The following is a 17,652-nucleotide window of genomic DNA, read 5'->3' as shown; positions in this document are numbered from 1 at the left end:
TCCTCAGTCAAATCGTCCAACCCATGCTAGCATGGAAAGCGGACGTTAAACGATGATGATGATGATGATGATATATATATATATACATACATACACGTATGTCTTTGTGTCTGAGTTTGTCCCACCACCACTGCCACTTGACAAGTGGTGTTAATGTCTTTATATCCCCATAACTTAGTGGTTTGGAAAAGAGGCTGATAGAACAAGTACCAGGCTTCAAAAAAAAAAGTACTGGGGTCAGTTCACTCAACTGATACGCTTCAAGGTGGTGCCCCAGCATGGTCACAGTCTAATGACTGAAGCTTGTAAAAGATAGAACAAAATCTTTTAATTATGTTGGAATATTGCTTTCAAAAGTCAACGATATTGACCTCAGTACTCTGCTGTTCATTTTTCTACCTTTTAAGGGACAAAACCAAGTCAATCTTGCCTTGTTTAGTGCAATCATTTATTCTGATTACATACAATGCAATCATATCTACCAGAACCCTACTTGTTTTATAAACAATGTAAAATGTAAATTATCTTTGATACAAATTTTTAATTACAAAATTCTTTGTATCCATACTCTCACTTGTACTTGGTCCATCTGCTTTAGTTTCTGTTAACATTTCAACAACACCTTAACACTAGTGATAATTCAAAAATACACACATACACACACATTTATATATGATGATGATACTGATATATATGTTAAAGATATTACCTGAATCGGGTAACTCTCCATAAGCTCTTAAATTTCTAGCTTCATCTGGTGTGTATTTAAGAATAACATCTGCTTTTGCATCTTGATATTCTCGTAAACCCAATAATATAATATCTCCAGCATTAATCCACACCTACAAATGGTTAAATAAAAAGAAATACAATAATTTTAAAGAAAATCTCTTGTAAATATTCAATATAATTTGACGTAAATTTTTTATTTAGAAAGAAGAATGAGTTAAAGATTTAAAAAAAAAAAAAAAAAAAAAGCCCATTTCTGGACATGCTTTAAATGCAATGTCCAAAGGACTCTACCATTAAACAATATTGGACCAAGCAGCGCCTGCCATCCCATAATTGATTACAATAACACAGAACCTGACTGGTAATGATTTTATCAAGACTGAAAAGACAAAAGGCAAAGCCAACACAAATGGGATTTGAACTGAGATGTTGAGTGCTGTATTCAACACAGCAAAGCATTTTGTCCAATGGCTTAATTATTCCGCTGACCCTAGTCAATTTTCATTTCATAGACTGGAATATTGTTGTAATAAAATTGAAAACCAAGAGAAAAATTCCAATACAGGGGACATCAAAAAGTTTGTTAAAGATTGAAAACAGACCAATACTTGGCTTCTCTGGAGTGGAGTGACACACCAGCAAGATATATGAAACTTTATATATTTTCTTGTGTAGCCACTTTTCATTTGTTTTTCAAGCTTTTTGGTGAGGGTCCAAGTTTCGGCACCAAATAACAAAACTGACTCTGTGGAGACAACCTAATTTTCAATTTGTATGCCATTTTAGAACTCCAGAACGTTACATGGAGAGCTCATTTAATCAATGAGCAGCTTTATCAAGATCTACCCAAAGTGACTGAGAAGATTCAGCAGAGAAGAATGAGAACTGCTGGTCATGTGTGTCAGGCATCAAAAGGAATCTGTCTCAACTGAGACCAGTTGACACACAGGTTCTAGGGTGCAGTCAGTTGAAGGAAAAATCATTAGGGGAAGAAAACGTCTAACCTATGTGGATAACTTGCTACAGGGCAGTGAAATGGCAAATGATGACAAATTAACAACATGCATGGGGAACCATGATGGATAGCATGCTCAACTGAAGTCATTGAAGCATCCAAAAGGACAACCAAACTAACTCACTCACTTAATTACATTTGATATGTAATGCTCAATGCATTTAATATTTTTACAATTTCATGCAGATTAAATAAACCTGAAATCACTGGCTAATTGAACAACATTACAAGAACAAAAAGTTACAAGTGTATTTATAATTTCTATTTGCAAAACTAAATTTTAATCCTGTTGAATATAAACAAAAAGAACAAAAATAGTTTTTGAAACTCACTTTTTTTCTCAATTTTCCTCTGATGTGACACAAACGCCGGTTTCCATCAAAACAAATGGCTTCTAATCGACCATTTCCAAGCATTTTGGCAACTTGTGCATATTCTAAAAAAAAATTTTTTTAAAATCCAATTGCTTTACTTAAAACCACATATATGCAGGAAAAACATGGATACATAACAGCTAAAATAATAATTAGAACTTAGGTACTTTATAATTAACTTGGATCAATTTCCCAAGCATGATAATTGGATATCAATGAAAAGACTGCTACACTCAGATTTGCAGTTGATGTGGGGAAACAACATGTTTAACATAGCAATGAGAGAAATCTTTTAAACTGACTACAATTAAGAACATTTTTTCTACGTTTTATAGCTCTTCAATCAAAAACTTTCCTCTTGATAAACAATCATATCACTGAAATCTCAAATCTACACGATAATGCATGATTAATTCAAAACAAGGTGACTAAATAAACATTGCATTCAACATAATCTGAATGCTAAAAGGTTAATTTTTACTTAATCAACTGATGCATTTCTGGTCAAGAAACAAATATTCTAGTCTCAATAAAGAAAAGAATATATTTCTAATTTAGATCTTTTTATTTCTAAGGCCAAAGTACCACATCTAAAGGTTATTTTCAAATTCACACACACAGAGTAATTCAAAATGAATGGTACAAAAAAGAAAACATACCTGTAAGTGTTGTAATGAATACATTGCAAAAATACAAATGCAACATGAAAGTTAACTCTTCAAGTTTCTAATGACAGTTGCAAGCGAGATTATCAGTGTTGCCAGAGTTAACCTTTCATGTTACATCTGTAGTTTTGCAATACATTCAGTACAAAACTCACAGGTAAGTTTTCTTGTGTATGTGTGCATCTATCTATATATATATATACACACACACACACACATAATACATACATACAGGCATACCCAGCTTAAGTCATTTTACTTGACTTTACGCCTGTCCACCACAAATGTTGGAATCACAAAATCACTAGAAAACCGTTAAAAACACAAAATCATGTTACTGTACAAGTAATAAAAGCATATACAATCATATCAAAATAAATACAGTAAATGTTAAGATACACACCATAAAGTAGTGTGGCTTAGTGAATGAAATCATGAAATCAGCCTTGTTGTCTTATTTATCAGCCTTTCAGAGCTCATATTGCACTGTAGTTCCAATGTTAGGTGTCGTTGTCATCGTGATTCCCACGATTGTTTTGAATTCAGATTTGTTTATGTCTGTTTATCAGCTACTATCTCATTCTCATTCACTTACAACTTATTTTTTGCCCCCCTGTCTCCTAAGAAAATTTGTAGTGAAAGTGCTAAGTGTCATGCTATAACACTGGAAGATAAACTGGCTATTATAAAACGCAATGAAAAAGGTGAAAAAGTGGTAGCAATTACACGATCTTTTGGGATGAGTCAGACAACTATATCGACGTTAGGAAGGGCATCCAGCTGTAGAAACTCTGCCAAATTAGATTGGAGCCTGGTGTTGCCATCCGGTTTCACCAGTCCTCAGTCAAATCGTCCAACCCATGCTAGCATGGAAAGCGGACGTTAAACGATGATGATGATGATGATGTACATAGTAAGGACAAGATTTTAGCACATTTCAAATCTGAAGCCCCAGTGATGAAGAATACTGTCATCAACAAGAGGCAAAATCTTTGAAGAAATGGAAAGTATTCTTTCTTTTTCGATTGTCAGGTTGAATCTTTGAGGACCTGAAGGAAAAATATCCAGGGGAGAAAGAGTTCAAGGCAAGTCAATGATGGTTCATGAGATTTAAGGAGCGAAGAAGTTACCACTTCGTTAAAAAGCAAAGTGAAAGTGCATCAGCTGACAAACAAGCAGCAGCAGAATTTCCTAATGCATTAAAGAAAATCATCAAAGAAAACGGGCTTCTTCCCAAATAGATTTTTAACATAGACAAAACAGGATTGGAAAAAATTGCCAGACAATTCATTCATTTCCAAGGAGAAAACTATTCCAGGCTACAAGGTCTCAAAAGAACATGTGACCATTATGTTGGGAGGTAATTGTGCAGAAGCCATTGCTTGTGTATCCTGTACATAACCCCCATGCCCTGTAGAACATACCCAAGGCATCTCTCCCTGTTATATGGATAGCTAATTCAAAAGCATGGGTTACTGTTGTTTTTATCCCAGCAGCAGAGAAGATAATGCTCCTGGCCACCTGCAAGCATCGTGGATTTTGATCCCAATGTTATCATCGTATACCTCCATCCGAACATGACATCTCTTCTGCAGCCAGGGAATAATTGCTATCTTCAAGCGTTGAAGCATACACTGCAGCAAGCAATAACTGCAACTGATCTTGATGACACGATATCTACAAGGCTGAACAGAACATAGCAGCGGCATGGAATGATGTACAGAGCACAGCTATGAATGGTGTAGGGAAGAAGCTATGCCTGCAATTCGTGAATGATTTTAAGAGGTTTGATAATGTTGCCATCAACAAAACGGTAGTGACTACAAGCAAAGAACTGGAAATGGATTTGGAGGAGGATTTCACAGATTTATTTGAAAAAGACAAGCAGCCCCTGACTAATGAGGATTTGAAAGAGCTTCACGAGCAGCAAAAGAAAGACGAAGAAGAGGAAGTCGAACCTGAGCTACGTCACTTTACCGTTAAATATCGAAAAAGGTCTATGTTCGAGGATATGGATCCAAATGCTCAATGCTCTTCCAAGATTATGAGGGCTTGTCATGAAGCTTTTGCTCCTTATAATGTAATCCCTGAGGAAAAGAAGACAGTTCAAGGAACTCTCAATTGGTTTTTCATGAACATCAAACAACAAGAACACCCAGAGTCAGCTGTTGACGATCCACAGCCATCTACATCCGCGATGTAAACCACCAAATTATATGTAGGTATTGGTAATATTTAAAATAATTTGTTTTTTTTTTACTATTGCAAACTAATAATAATTACTGAATTTGCTTTTAAGCTTAAAAAAGGCTTTTATTTTACCATGTCTTATTACAAACCACATTCATAAATAAAGTGTCTGCGATGTACTATAAACGCCACCAAATTGTAGACTTTCTTTTTTACTGTACTGTATTAAAAAATAAAAATTTGTTTGTAAGCTTAAAATAGGTTTTTATTAACCATGTATTATTGAACATGCATTTATAAATAAGGTACAGAACTAGGAATGGTTATTATCAGTTTAGCCTAGAGACAAGTAAATTCAACCTAAGTTGTGTCTCCTGGAATCATTTAACGATGAAGGGTGAGATATGCTTCTGTGTGTGTGTGTGTGTGTGTGTGTGTATATATATATATATATATATATATATATATATATACACACACACTATGTAGCTGTTATAATTCACAGCCATATAACTAACTCTCTGTCATATTCAAAATAAACTTTTCAACTCACATACATATTTCTCACCTATCTTCATATGCAGCCAGTCAAATATCAAAGTACACAAAGTATTTCACATGTAAGCACATGTATTATGTGTACATAATATCTAAGATCCCAGTATTACATTGCTCTGCTAAAATTCACCAAATATTCACATACCACATGAAATGTTTAATTACATATTGAAAATTTGTGGTTATAAGACCAAAATTAATTTGTAGGAATGATAAATATACTTTATGTATAATAATTCCACAGAGGGAAAATACTTGTTAAACATGCAGAATAGATAAGTAGTATTACCTTTGTGTAAACCAATTTTTGTTTATAGAACAATTTCTTTTGACAACAGTGTAATATAACTTAAAATTTCATTGGTACCAGTCAGTTGGTAGGCAATGACTATGTTGAAAAATACTAATTATCCAGTGAGGTCTAGAAACAGTTGACCACCTTATCTTGAAGCAGATTTATTTATTTTCTATATTACTCTACTTCAAGACATGTCTTGAATGGATAAAATATCAATTACATACTGGTAGGAACAAACACACAAATAGTCATTCAGTTAAATCTTTGTCTTCCCATTATCACTTGCCGGTAGGATATCATTTCAAAATGTTGCATTTCAAACCACACCTAGTTCCACCAGCATGGATTAGTTTAACATCTTTTTTTTAAATTTATATTTTTTACATCAATGGCCAATGATAAACACTGGTTATACACCCAGAATCCCAAGCAAGATGGTTCTTACAATCTATAATGGTGTAGGAAAGAAAGGGATTAAAATGGTAGCAATATTAAAAATATGTTTAATATTGAAATACATTTGTGAAAAAAAACAAACAACTGAATTATTTAAATAGTGAAACATTTTCACAGCTTTCTTTAGCATTATTTTCTTTTCCTATTAAACAGAGTATTTAAGAAGTAATGGAGCTCTGAAATACATAGATAAATTGCTTACCTTGACCATCTTCTTTGAAAACAAGTTCTCTTTTCACATCCTCACTTTCGTTTTTACCTCGCCTTCTGTTTTTACCTCCCTTACCTGAAGAAAAAAGCAGTAAAGGAAAATTGTTATAATTGTTAACACAATACACTTAAATCATACACAGTCTTCATTTGCATTTACTAAAGCCCTGCTTTAAAAAAAATCTTGTTCACTTGACCTAAATAAATTCTGTTATCACTGGGGAGTGTTTTCCAGTCATTTTAAAAACGTTTTGCAAACTGTTCCTATAAATAATAACCAGTTATAACTTTAAAAGAAATAAGTCCCTCATTATGGGAAGACTTACTGGTTAGTAAATGAACATTCTGATACAATACTAAAATCTGTATCATTGCATTTGAAATAAGTCATATTTCAGGAGTACTGACTGACAAAATCAGTAAGTATCTAAGTAATTCTATTGTACATATTGCTGTTTCTATGGAGTAAAATTAGAATTCTGTAGTGCAAATCTGCAGCAAGCATTTCTTAAAACCAGTCAAATGATGCCATTCTGATCAGAAATTTAAAGAATGATTAAAAGACTTCAGGAAGGAATCTACCAGTATGTTAAATCTATAGAGTTAATTAGAGAAAAAGATGTAAAAATAGCAATTAATAAAAGCAGGAAAAAAATATTTCAACATGTATAATACTATGCATTTGTGCACAGACCTGACAGACTTAGATATACTTAGGTCAATGACAGACTTCTATGTGGCCATGAGACTTCCTAGAAACTGTAAAATCTCTTGCAAAGCCCTACCATCTTCAAAAATAATAAATAACACTGCACGCTGCCTTGGATAGATGTCAGTTCAACAGATTCTAGGAAACCTGTCATACAACCATTAAGAAAGGCTACTGCATTACATCCCACCACTTCCAACAGCACACAACCACTATTACATTCAGGACTACCGACTGAACAATGCATCTGTCGATCACAGATAATCAACTAGTGATATATTATTTCTTTACTGTCCACAAGGGGCTACACACAGAGGAGACAAACAAGGACAGACAAACAGATTAAGTCGATCATATCGACCCCCGAAAGGATGAAAGCCAAAGTTGACCTCGGCAGAATTTGAACTCAGAATGTAGTAGCAGATGAAATACCTCTAAGCATTTCGCCCGGCGTGCTAACATTTCTGCCAGTTCACCGCCTTTCAACAAGTGATATATGTCTTGATGAATGCTGACATGGGACATAACAACAATTTACAAATACACTTTTACCTTCTTCTTGTATCAGTCATTAAGCTGTGGCCATGCTGAGGCACCAGCTTGGAGAATTTTTAGTCAAATTTATCAACCCCAGTATTTATTTTTTTTAAAACTTGATACTTATTCTATCAGACTCATTTGGCAAGCTGCTAAGTTAAGGGGATGTAAACACATCAGCAGTGGTTGTCAAGCAGTAAGCATGGCAGTGTGTGGTAGGAAGCTGGCTTCCTAACCACATAGTTCGAAGTTCAGTTTCAATGTATAGCACCTTGGGCAAATGCGTTCTTCTATAGCCTTGGGTTGACAAAATGTAAATAAAAATGAAAAAAGTTAAAATTTCAGAAATATTTTAATTTACTCAAATAGTGAATGAAAATCAGTTTGAAATAATTCTCAGTTATTTTTGCAAAAAAACTCTTATCGTAAATAAAACCCTTACCTCTATTAAAACTAATGATTTATTCCATGTTGGCATAAGTCAGATTGATTTGTAATGCAGTTTCATTCGGTTTCTGTAGCATCTCATGTGAAGCACTGGCCATGATTCACATAAACATCTTTGTCAATATACAATTTTTATCCATCACTCATGATGACTTGACTTTACATGCCCGTATTACTCTTCAACACTCATCTATATCACCTTGTCATTAATACTTAGCATCTCTCCCTCTGTTCACTTGTGTCCTGCCTTTCATGTAAATTAACATATAGCAATCGTTGTTGTTGTTGGCACTGTCACTTACGACGTCGAGGGTTCCAGTTGATCCAATCAATGGAACAGCCTGCTCGTGAAATTAACGTGCAAGTGGCTGAGCACTCCACAGACACATGTACCCTTAACGTAGTTCTCGGGGATATTCAGCGTGACACAGTGTGACAAGGCTGACCCTTTGAATTACAGGCACAACAGAAACAGGAAGAAAGAGTAAGAGAAAGTTGTGGTGAAAGATTACAGCAGGATTTGCCACCATCCCCTGCCTGAGTCTCGTGGAGCTTTAGGTGTTTTCGCTCAATAAACACTCACATCGCCCAGTCTGAGAATCGAAACCGCGATCCTACAACCACAAGTCTGCTGCCCTAACCACTGGGCCATTGCGCCTCCACTAATATAGCAATCAAATCATATGAAATTCGTTTTTCTCTAGCTCCACAGATCTGTATTTGATGTCAATATCTTACTCCTATAGTACCATACTCCTACATTCTTTTGCATATAGAGTTAATTTCTTCCATGCAGTTCTTACTCCAGGCATTACACTTTCATTCATCAGAGCAAACAAGCAATCTATATCCAACAAACTATCCACACAAATTATGAACCTCATTTCCCAACATTTATTACAACAGAAGTTCTGGTTCTTTAACACCAGAAATCCTACTGCATTATAGAGTACTCAATGCTGACATAGCATATAAAGCAGTCATGGGCACTCTGCAGTCCACAGGACCTTCTGATGGCAAGCCTAATGAAAAGTTAACGAAGTAGTGAAGCTCACCTGATGAGGAGCCACATCTCATGAAGCCTGCTTTTGGAAAAAGTTGCCCATGTCTGGTAGAGAGTTATCACATCCTACTTTCTCCCTTGCTACATATCAAGCAAAATTGTGTCCAACCACTAATTAATACTTTATTTTTTTCCATATTGACCTTAAGGCCATTTAACTATCAATCATTCTTCCAAGCCTGGAACATTTTCAACAACTCTTCAACTAATGTGAATTAGGTTATCAGCATATTGAAAGTCTGAAGATAGAATAGGATATGTTTGTAATATTTTCAATTCTGATGGACCTACAATCATCTAAAAGCCATCTTTGATTCTCTCTAGTCTTTGTATTATCACCTCCAGAATTATGGTAATGGAATAAAGGACTGAGCTCTAACACTAAAGTTATTCTCTCAAATTCATTGCTTATCCTCTAGTAACTATTGTAAGAGCAATTATTCATCTATAACTTTCTGAATGTGGGCTAACATATTTAATGCATTATGTCAAAAAGAATTTTAAATCATGTAAAATTACACCCAAGAGATTGGAAATGAAGGATACTGCTTGCATGATAGTGACATTCACTCACAATTATCACAGCCAGGAGACAATAACACATACATATAAGACTGGCTTCTTTCAGTTTCCATCTACCAAATCCTCTTACAAGGCTTTGGTCAGCCTGGGGTTTTAGTGGAAGACATCCTCAAGGTGTCACTCAGTGAGACTGAACCTGGAACTATATGGTTGGGAAGCAATCTTCTTACCCTACCACCACATCTGCAACCATGTAAATAATTATTGTATTTGATCAAGTCTGCCAATTATTTTAATCTTCAAAGAAATAAACACAATAAAGAAAATGACTAATTTTTAACAATTTGAAATAGTAGAGATTGCCAGTTTTGTTGTCACACATTAAAAGATAAACCTTTTCATTCAGTAGTGAAACTATCAACATATTATATAATATGATATAGCTGGTTGGAAGAACTTTTTACTGTTAAGAAACTCCAAACCACTACACTTGTATATAAAAGATCTGCCTCAGCATGTCCAGAGCCACGTCAGGTTATTTGCTGATGACACAAAGATTTTTGCAAGGAATGACGATGAGACCATGGCAACGCTGCAAGAAGACCTGGATCGCCTTCACGAGTGGTCGACGAACTGACAAATGCGGTTCCATCCTGAGAAGTGTTCCATCTTGAAAGTGGGAAATCTGAAGACGGACAGGAAATACGAGAGGCCAGGATGCACAGGGGGAATGGACTGTGGTGGAGCTAGCAGAAAGTGAGGTGGAGGGGGATCTTGGCGTCTTCATCGACAAAGGGCTGACCTTCAGGAACCACATAAACCAAGCAACTGCAAAAGTAAATTGAATCCTTGGAGTCATCCGATGATCATTTGACTTCATCACCCCTGTTGTCTTCGCCCAGCTGTGCAAGTCTCAAGTTCACCCAATTCTTGAATATGGACACACAGTTTGGCAACCCCGGCATAAGGCAATGTGTTGTGAGTTGGAGGATGTTCAGAGGTGTGCCTCCAAACTCATTGCATCCTTGAAAGAAAAGCCATACCCAGAGCGCTTGGCTGATATGATCGACATGTATAAGTATACGCACGGCCTGTACCTGACCAACTACTCTTAATTCAACTACTTCCAAGGCAGAAATACGAGAGGACACAGCCTGAAATTGGAAAGATCACACAGCAGGCTCAACATTAGAAGCTGCTTTTTCATACAGTGTGTGACCGCCACCTGGAACAGTCTGCCAAACAGTATGGTCGCAGCTCCATCAGTCAATGCCTTCAAGAACAGGCTTGATGCACACTGGAGGGAGCTTCCTGCAAAATTTGACCCTGTCTGTTACTATTAGCTACAACTGTCAAAGTGTTGTACCACACATGACAAATTAATTGTACTAGTGTAAAAGGACCTGTGAACAAGCTCACAGGAGCTTCAACATGGAAACCATCCAGTATCCAGTATGATGAACAATTCAGCCATTTAGGGTCCTATCCACCACTAATATTTCCTGTGAAAAGTACTGATCCCTAAATTTCTATTTGAGCACCTTACTAATCCAGGCTTCTCTTACAGATCCTACTAAACAATGTTTTTTATCCACTTGCCACTCTTCACTTTTAAACAGTTGGCAGTCATCAGACCTTATGTTAAAATACACAGTCCACCCATACAGCCTTCAAATAAAAAAATCTTTTCTTTTATTTTAAAACTATGTTGTTCAAAAATTGTACAGACAAAAATTTGTTTTTGAAGACAGAACGGACTATACACTGCAACACAGCATGAATATATTCAACATTTTATTTGGGTAAATTTTCAGATTAACACCTGCACGATCTTCACTAGGATGTTACGGTTTTAGGGTCAGGGTTATGGTTTTAGGGTTACGGACGGAATTCCCTAACCCCCTAACCGTAACACTAACACCCTAGTGAAAATCGTGCGAGTGTTAATCAGAAAATTTACCTTTATTTGATGGTATAGCTATATAAGCTGGTTGTCACTGATGCCAGCCTCCAGCATATGACCAAAAATTTCGAGAGTGCTACAGTTAATATTTAAAGTGATCATAAGAACTTAACTGTTATCAATCCTGGAAAGAATGAAATGTTTAGTTTACTCAAATGAAATGTGGACATAAAACAAAGAAACGGAAATTAAATACCGTTTTGTTCATTTGTCATCCAATAATTTTTAGCATACATTCAAGGCCCGATTTTTTTTTGGGGGGGGGGGGTGATGAACTACATCATTTCTTCATTTTATCGATCCCAAGGGAACAAAAGGAAAAGTTGGTCCTGAGGGAATTTGTACCCAGAACTAATAAATTTTTTTTTTAATAAATGACGGTTGCAAAAGCTTTGTTTTTAAAAGATGGACTGACAATTTTTTTTTTAATTTTCTAAAATTCTTATGCGTCTTACGACTGACGTTAGAAATCTTGAATTAACTCCCTTTATTAAGAAGTTAGGAGGAGGAGTTGCAAATTACTATACTCATATAGCGAGGAAAATTGACCTGCCACTTCTAACAGTAAATAAACGCGAAAGATTTTTTTAGATGTACAACACAAATTTTAAGGAAAAGATGTTTCCAAAAATGAATCATCTAAGGAAGGTTACTCAAATTTTAGAGGAAGTTAAATAAATACAAAATCTACCACTGGGGTGTTTGGAATTTGAATGGTGAGTGTGACATTAAATAAAAAAAACGAAACGCAGATAAAGCAACAGTATTTGATCCTTGATTTTCTTATACTAAGAGTAACGTAATGAATGTGACGAATCTTCATCACTTTCTTCCTACTCAACCTTGTTCAATGAGGTAGGTGTTTTTCAAGCAGGAAAAACTAGCCTTCAATTTGCACAAGGATGAAAAAAATTTTCACAGTGATCCTTTTGGCTTTAGGGCAATGGTTTTCAACAGGGGTCCATATAAGATCTCGTTAAAGCTTTTGAGCCAAAAATTGGTTACTTTTCTACAATACAAAGTATTTCAACAATTTTTTAAATATAATTCCCAATAATATTGAATTACAAATATGAGATTTCTTTTAATAGGGGGGAGGGGCAGTAGAGTAATAGGAATTAAATAGGTCCCTAGGCTAAAAAAAAAAAAAAAAAGCTCCAGGAGAAATCTTCACCAGCTGACACCAGTTACGTTTGGCACATATTCTATCGATCTCTTTTTGCCGAACCGCTCAGTTACGGGGACGTAAACACACCAGCATCGGTTGTCAAGCGATGTTGGGGCTACAAACACAGACACACAAACATATATATATACATATATACGACAGGCTTCTTTCAGTTTCCGTCTACCAAATCCACTCACAAAGCTATGGTCGGCCAGAGGCTATAGTAGAAGACACTTGCCCAAGGTGTCACGCAGTGGGAATGAACCCAGAACCATATGGTTGGTAAGCAAGTTACTTACCACATAGGCACTCCTGCGCCTACAATTTCTGTTACATTTCCAGAGCAGAATAACCTTCTTCTCTCCAAAGTATTCTGAAAGAATGTACTGACTCAGCTTTCCTTATTATTTATTCTAAACAGTTAAATTGATACAAAAGTAGCTCGTCAAACTACAAAAAAATAATTTTATGTTGAAATTCAGAGATAAGAAAAAGCATATGTTAACGATAAAATTTGCATACATCTGATCTAGTTAAAGTAAAGCACATTTGCCAATAACAGACCTCCAGTGCACAAAACGAATACTGATAGGGACATTTTGGGACTCCTTTTATCAGTTTTTCTTTAGACTTAAGTCAGCCCTGATAGAGAAGAATTTCGACCACCTGTTCCCTTCAGACATTCTAGCAAATACTGTCTGAAGTCAATATCCAACCTTCCAACCAAACATTGGATGTGCAATTACATCTTCCAATGTGCACTCCTTTTTGTAGACAGCACTGTGGCTGAAGTAAGATTTGGTTGTTATTTCGGTAAATTGTAAAAGTTGACAAGAAAAAAGGGTGAATTTTCAGATTAACACCCGCACGATTTTCACTAAGCTGTTAGGGTTTTAGGGACGGAATTCCCACCCTAACACTCTAGTGAAAATCGTGCGGGTGTTAATCTGAAAATTTACCGAAAAAAGCACACGATTCGCGGCAAAAATGTAGAAAATCTTTTGGACAATAACAGTTGAATCTATTATTACGTAGGCGCATACGTACGGACTCGTTACTTTAAATATTTTATAGGTAAGCAACTTATAATTACCGATTTGTTTTGCTTTTCTTTTTTATTATTGAATCTCTAGAGGCTTCCTTCGTCGTCAGTGGATAAAATATCACCGGCGAGGGAGTCATGGGAGAGGATCGGTACTACTTAAGAAAAGTGGACCCTTTAAGGGTATTTTAGAAGAACAGTCGTTAAAAGCGTCAGGTACCTGCGTGAAATGAACCTTAGAGGGCGCTTCTACCTTACTGCACTTCAAAAATGAATTCAAAAAAATGTACTCGCATGAATATCTCAATTATTTTTTTCCAATCTTAACTTACTTTTCCTAAGGATATTTCCTTTCGGTGGTATCGTCAACGTGTGCCATCTCCCCGATATTGCTTGGATTTACTCATTTCACCTCATGTGTCATATTCCATGGGAAAATCCTGTTTACTTCAAAATTTCTATTGTAAGGTAACTGTCCATAGTTTCTAATTGAATTTTCCGTAAATTATAATTTGAAATGTCAATCTATGTCGGATAATAACGAAGAAGCGTCTCTAAAAGAGTTTAATAAAACTCTAGTAAGTGTTCATAAACATGACACTGATTCATCCGATACGGATAATGAATATGATTTACCAAATTAGATGAAGTAAACAGTTCAAAAACTTCTCCAAAAGCTAAAATTTTATTCTCTATAACTTAGAATTATTTCAAAATATAAAATCAAGCTACGAGATCAACTAATTTAGGTAAGGATTTTTATGAAATTTGATCATCGGCGGAATTGATATCCTGAAATAAATTTTAATCATTAAATTTTATTGGTCCATATAGTGTACTCAGTCAATAATTAAACTAAAAATGACAGGGTGCTGAAATAAATACCACAAATCATTTTGGTAATCATAGTAGTTTCCAATGTCCTCTAGTTGACTGTATAAAGAAACGTAAATTACTGACACTCTAGCCTAACTCAAGAATATATCGCAAATTTAAATTTCATGCGTCGTAATTAATAGACAACGAATAATTGTTGTAATAAAAATTATAAACTTCTAGCAACAGTTGAACACAAAATGATTTACACAAACAGAAAATGTTCGTTGATATCAAATGAAAATATAAGTTGTGAAGATTAAAGAGAGCATTTTTCCAAATGTCGATTTCAATCCTGAAGCAAAGCACATGTTATGTGAAATAAGTTTTAAAAATAAAGTGCAATATGGCTTCTGGATGCTGTTGTTTTACATTTAGAAATACGCTAATGAAAATTAGTTATTTACAAGCTGATATTTTTTCTTCTATCCGCAAAATGAATAAAGTACGCGAAGGATCAAAGAGTTATTTATATATTAATTATTCTAAAGAAATATTTGTTGCATAAGATGAGAAATTGATATGGCGAAGTAAGGCTAACCAAGAAGCAACCGGGAAATACTAAAGGAGAGTAAAAGTACTCATCCATATGGCTAATTAAATTGATTTAAAAAAATAATAAAATGTACAAATTATATAAAATAGATTTGATGTCTTACCTTTATTCTTTGGCATATTAAAGCTTCGTAATTTACTCAATAAAATAGATAAGGTGTCAAATAGATGGAATGATGGGAAATATCTGGAGAGGAAGTGACCTTCTAATTTATGAAGTTCCGGTTTATACTTGCGGCCTTTCAGTAACTGTATTTTTTAGTCATTTATTTTTATTTATACATTTACAAATTAAAATTAAACCATATCCAGTAATTTCCTGAAGAGGAAGATCAAGTTAAATTTTTAAAAGATTTTGTATTTTGTTCCATAAACAAAATATCGTAATTAACAGTTTGTGTGTACATTGAATGACGCTTTTGTGTGTTCCAGGTCAAAAAGTGGAAGTGTTTCATAGGCAATTAACGCTTACCATACGTTTAAAAGTAGATGAACTTTTTATTTGAAAAATGTGTTAGCAGTGACAAATTTTGCGACAAACTTAAGTACATTCCAGAGGCAATGATGAGGGTCTTCGGCGTGTTTCATATCATCACTACAACCACATACAATTAAAATATTTGGTGGCTCCAACTTCTATAATGAAGTTGGATCCACCAACTTCATTATAGAAATTGAATAGTTTAAAGTAGTATTTCTTATTAGAGTTGAGTTGTGAGTGTTGAGAAAAAGGTAAACAACCTTTCATCTTTGAAAGAATTAAGATGGTTTTGAATTTCAAATGAACGCAAAAAACTTCGTTTCACGCTGCTCCAGTCCACTCAGCTATAAATGGGTAATCGTGTAACAGATTGGTGTACAAGCATGAAGTGGTGGACTCAGGAAAATCAGCCGAAAGAAGGAAGGTCTCGCGAGACACGTTTTGTATTCAGCGATGGAAAGGATGAACAATACAACCCGTACTAACCATGTCGAACATTAATTAATGAACACAGATGAATCTACGATGATTACAATGCTACCAATATTTGGGACATATACTCAAATCCACACGGACAAATTGCCAGGGTTCACAAACAGGTCGTGTATCATTCTTTTATTAGACACAGTCTAAACATTTGACTGTCACAGGATTTAACAAACAACTTTTCAATGGAGTAAGCCAAACCATGCTCGTAGGGGCACTGGACGGCACTACACCCTCAAATTTAGAAAATACAGTTTCCAAAAATCTTCTCGCAATACTAATTAGTGCCCACCCAGAATATTCTGAAGCAACCCTAGGCACGGGCCAATACTAAACAGAATCGTGCTTTCTTAGTCGTTTGTCTATATCCGTGTCACGTATTCTAGTCAACATTGAGGCTCTATAAGGAGGTAGAATAAATGGGCGATTTTTATGATGAACTAGTTTCACACATCAAAAACTCCTTAGAAAATGATTCCTCCAAATTCGAAACTAGTTCCTTATTTTATTGCTGTATTCTTGCCTTTATTGATATCCAGTTCGTGAATGTTTTGAATCAGTAAGGAATCAATATCCTACCAAGAATTAGTATATTTTTGTAAAGGTGAAAGAAAGAAAGTTAATATATCATTATCATTATTTCTGTTGTATGTCAAACGGCAGAAGAGCATCAACACGTGGAATACTTTTGATAGGAATATGCTTAATGATGAAATAATGTTGCAAAATAATTATGCCCCACCTGGCTATTTGAAATGAAACACGTCGAGACACATCTAGATCCTTCACGAAGAGTGTCTTTAAAGGTTGATGGTCAGTTTCCAAACAAAATTACTTTCCTGAAAGAAAGTGCTACAAGGTATCTACACACTATTACTACTGCCTCCTTTTCAATGTTTGGCTAATTCTTTTGTGACTTTCAAAAGCTACTGAGTGTCCTTCCTGAGATAACATTTCAGCCACTACAATTTTTGACACATTTACAATAAGAATATTCATTTTTTTAAAAACCCCATTGAATATGGCTTGACAGCACCTCGTTTTTGCTAAGATGGACGGGTTTTCTCAAGCGCAGCATATTGCCATTCTTCTGAGTTCTTTGTCATCTCTTCTGTGAGGCTCAACATCTTGAAGTTGGTCTTCACTAGTTCATCCCAAACCTTCTTGGGTTTCCCTCTTCTGCAGGTTTTATCCACGGCACTTCTTTATTCACCTGTTCTCATCCTCCGCATCATATGACCATACCAGCACAGTTTTCTCTCTCTTGCACACCATATCTGATGTCTCTTATGCGCAATTTTTCTC

The 17,652-nt window shown here is 35.3% G+C and overlaps 1 protein-coding gene across 1 annotated transcript in view; it reads right to left on the bottom strand.

Moving 5' to 3' along the window:
- LOC106869445 (eukaryotic translation initiation factor 1A) overlaps positions 1-17,444 on the bottom strand; it is a 22,441-nt gene extending 4,997 nt beyond the window's left edge. The window contains exons 1-4 of the mRNA XM_014915196.3: positions 15,485-17,444; positions 6,491-6,574; positions 2,080-2,183; positions 710-842 (exon numbers count right to left, since the gene is read on the bottom strand). Of these exons, the coding sequence (XP_014770682.1) occupies positions 710-842; positions 2,080-2,183; positions 6,491-6,574; positions 15,485-15,500 (337 nt within the window). The 5' untranslated portion in view covers positions 15,501-17,444. The remainder of the gene's footprint in view (positions 1-709; positions 843-2,079; positions 2,184-6,490; positions 6,575-15,484) is intronic.
- Positions 17,445-17,652: the final 208 nt, after the last annotated feature.

Source organism: Octopus bimaculoides, chromosome 4 (assembly GCF_046866305.1).
Source record: "Octopus bimaculoides isolate indiv1 chromosome 4, ASM4686630v1, whole genome shotgun sequence".
Lineage (NCBI taxonomy): Eukaryota > Metazoa > Mollusca > Cephalopoda > Octopoda > Octopodidae > Octopus > Octopus bimaculoides.
The sequence above is the reverse complement of the archived record's forward strand: the minus strand, read 5'-3'. Positions and strand labels throughout refer to the sequence as shown.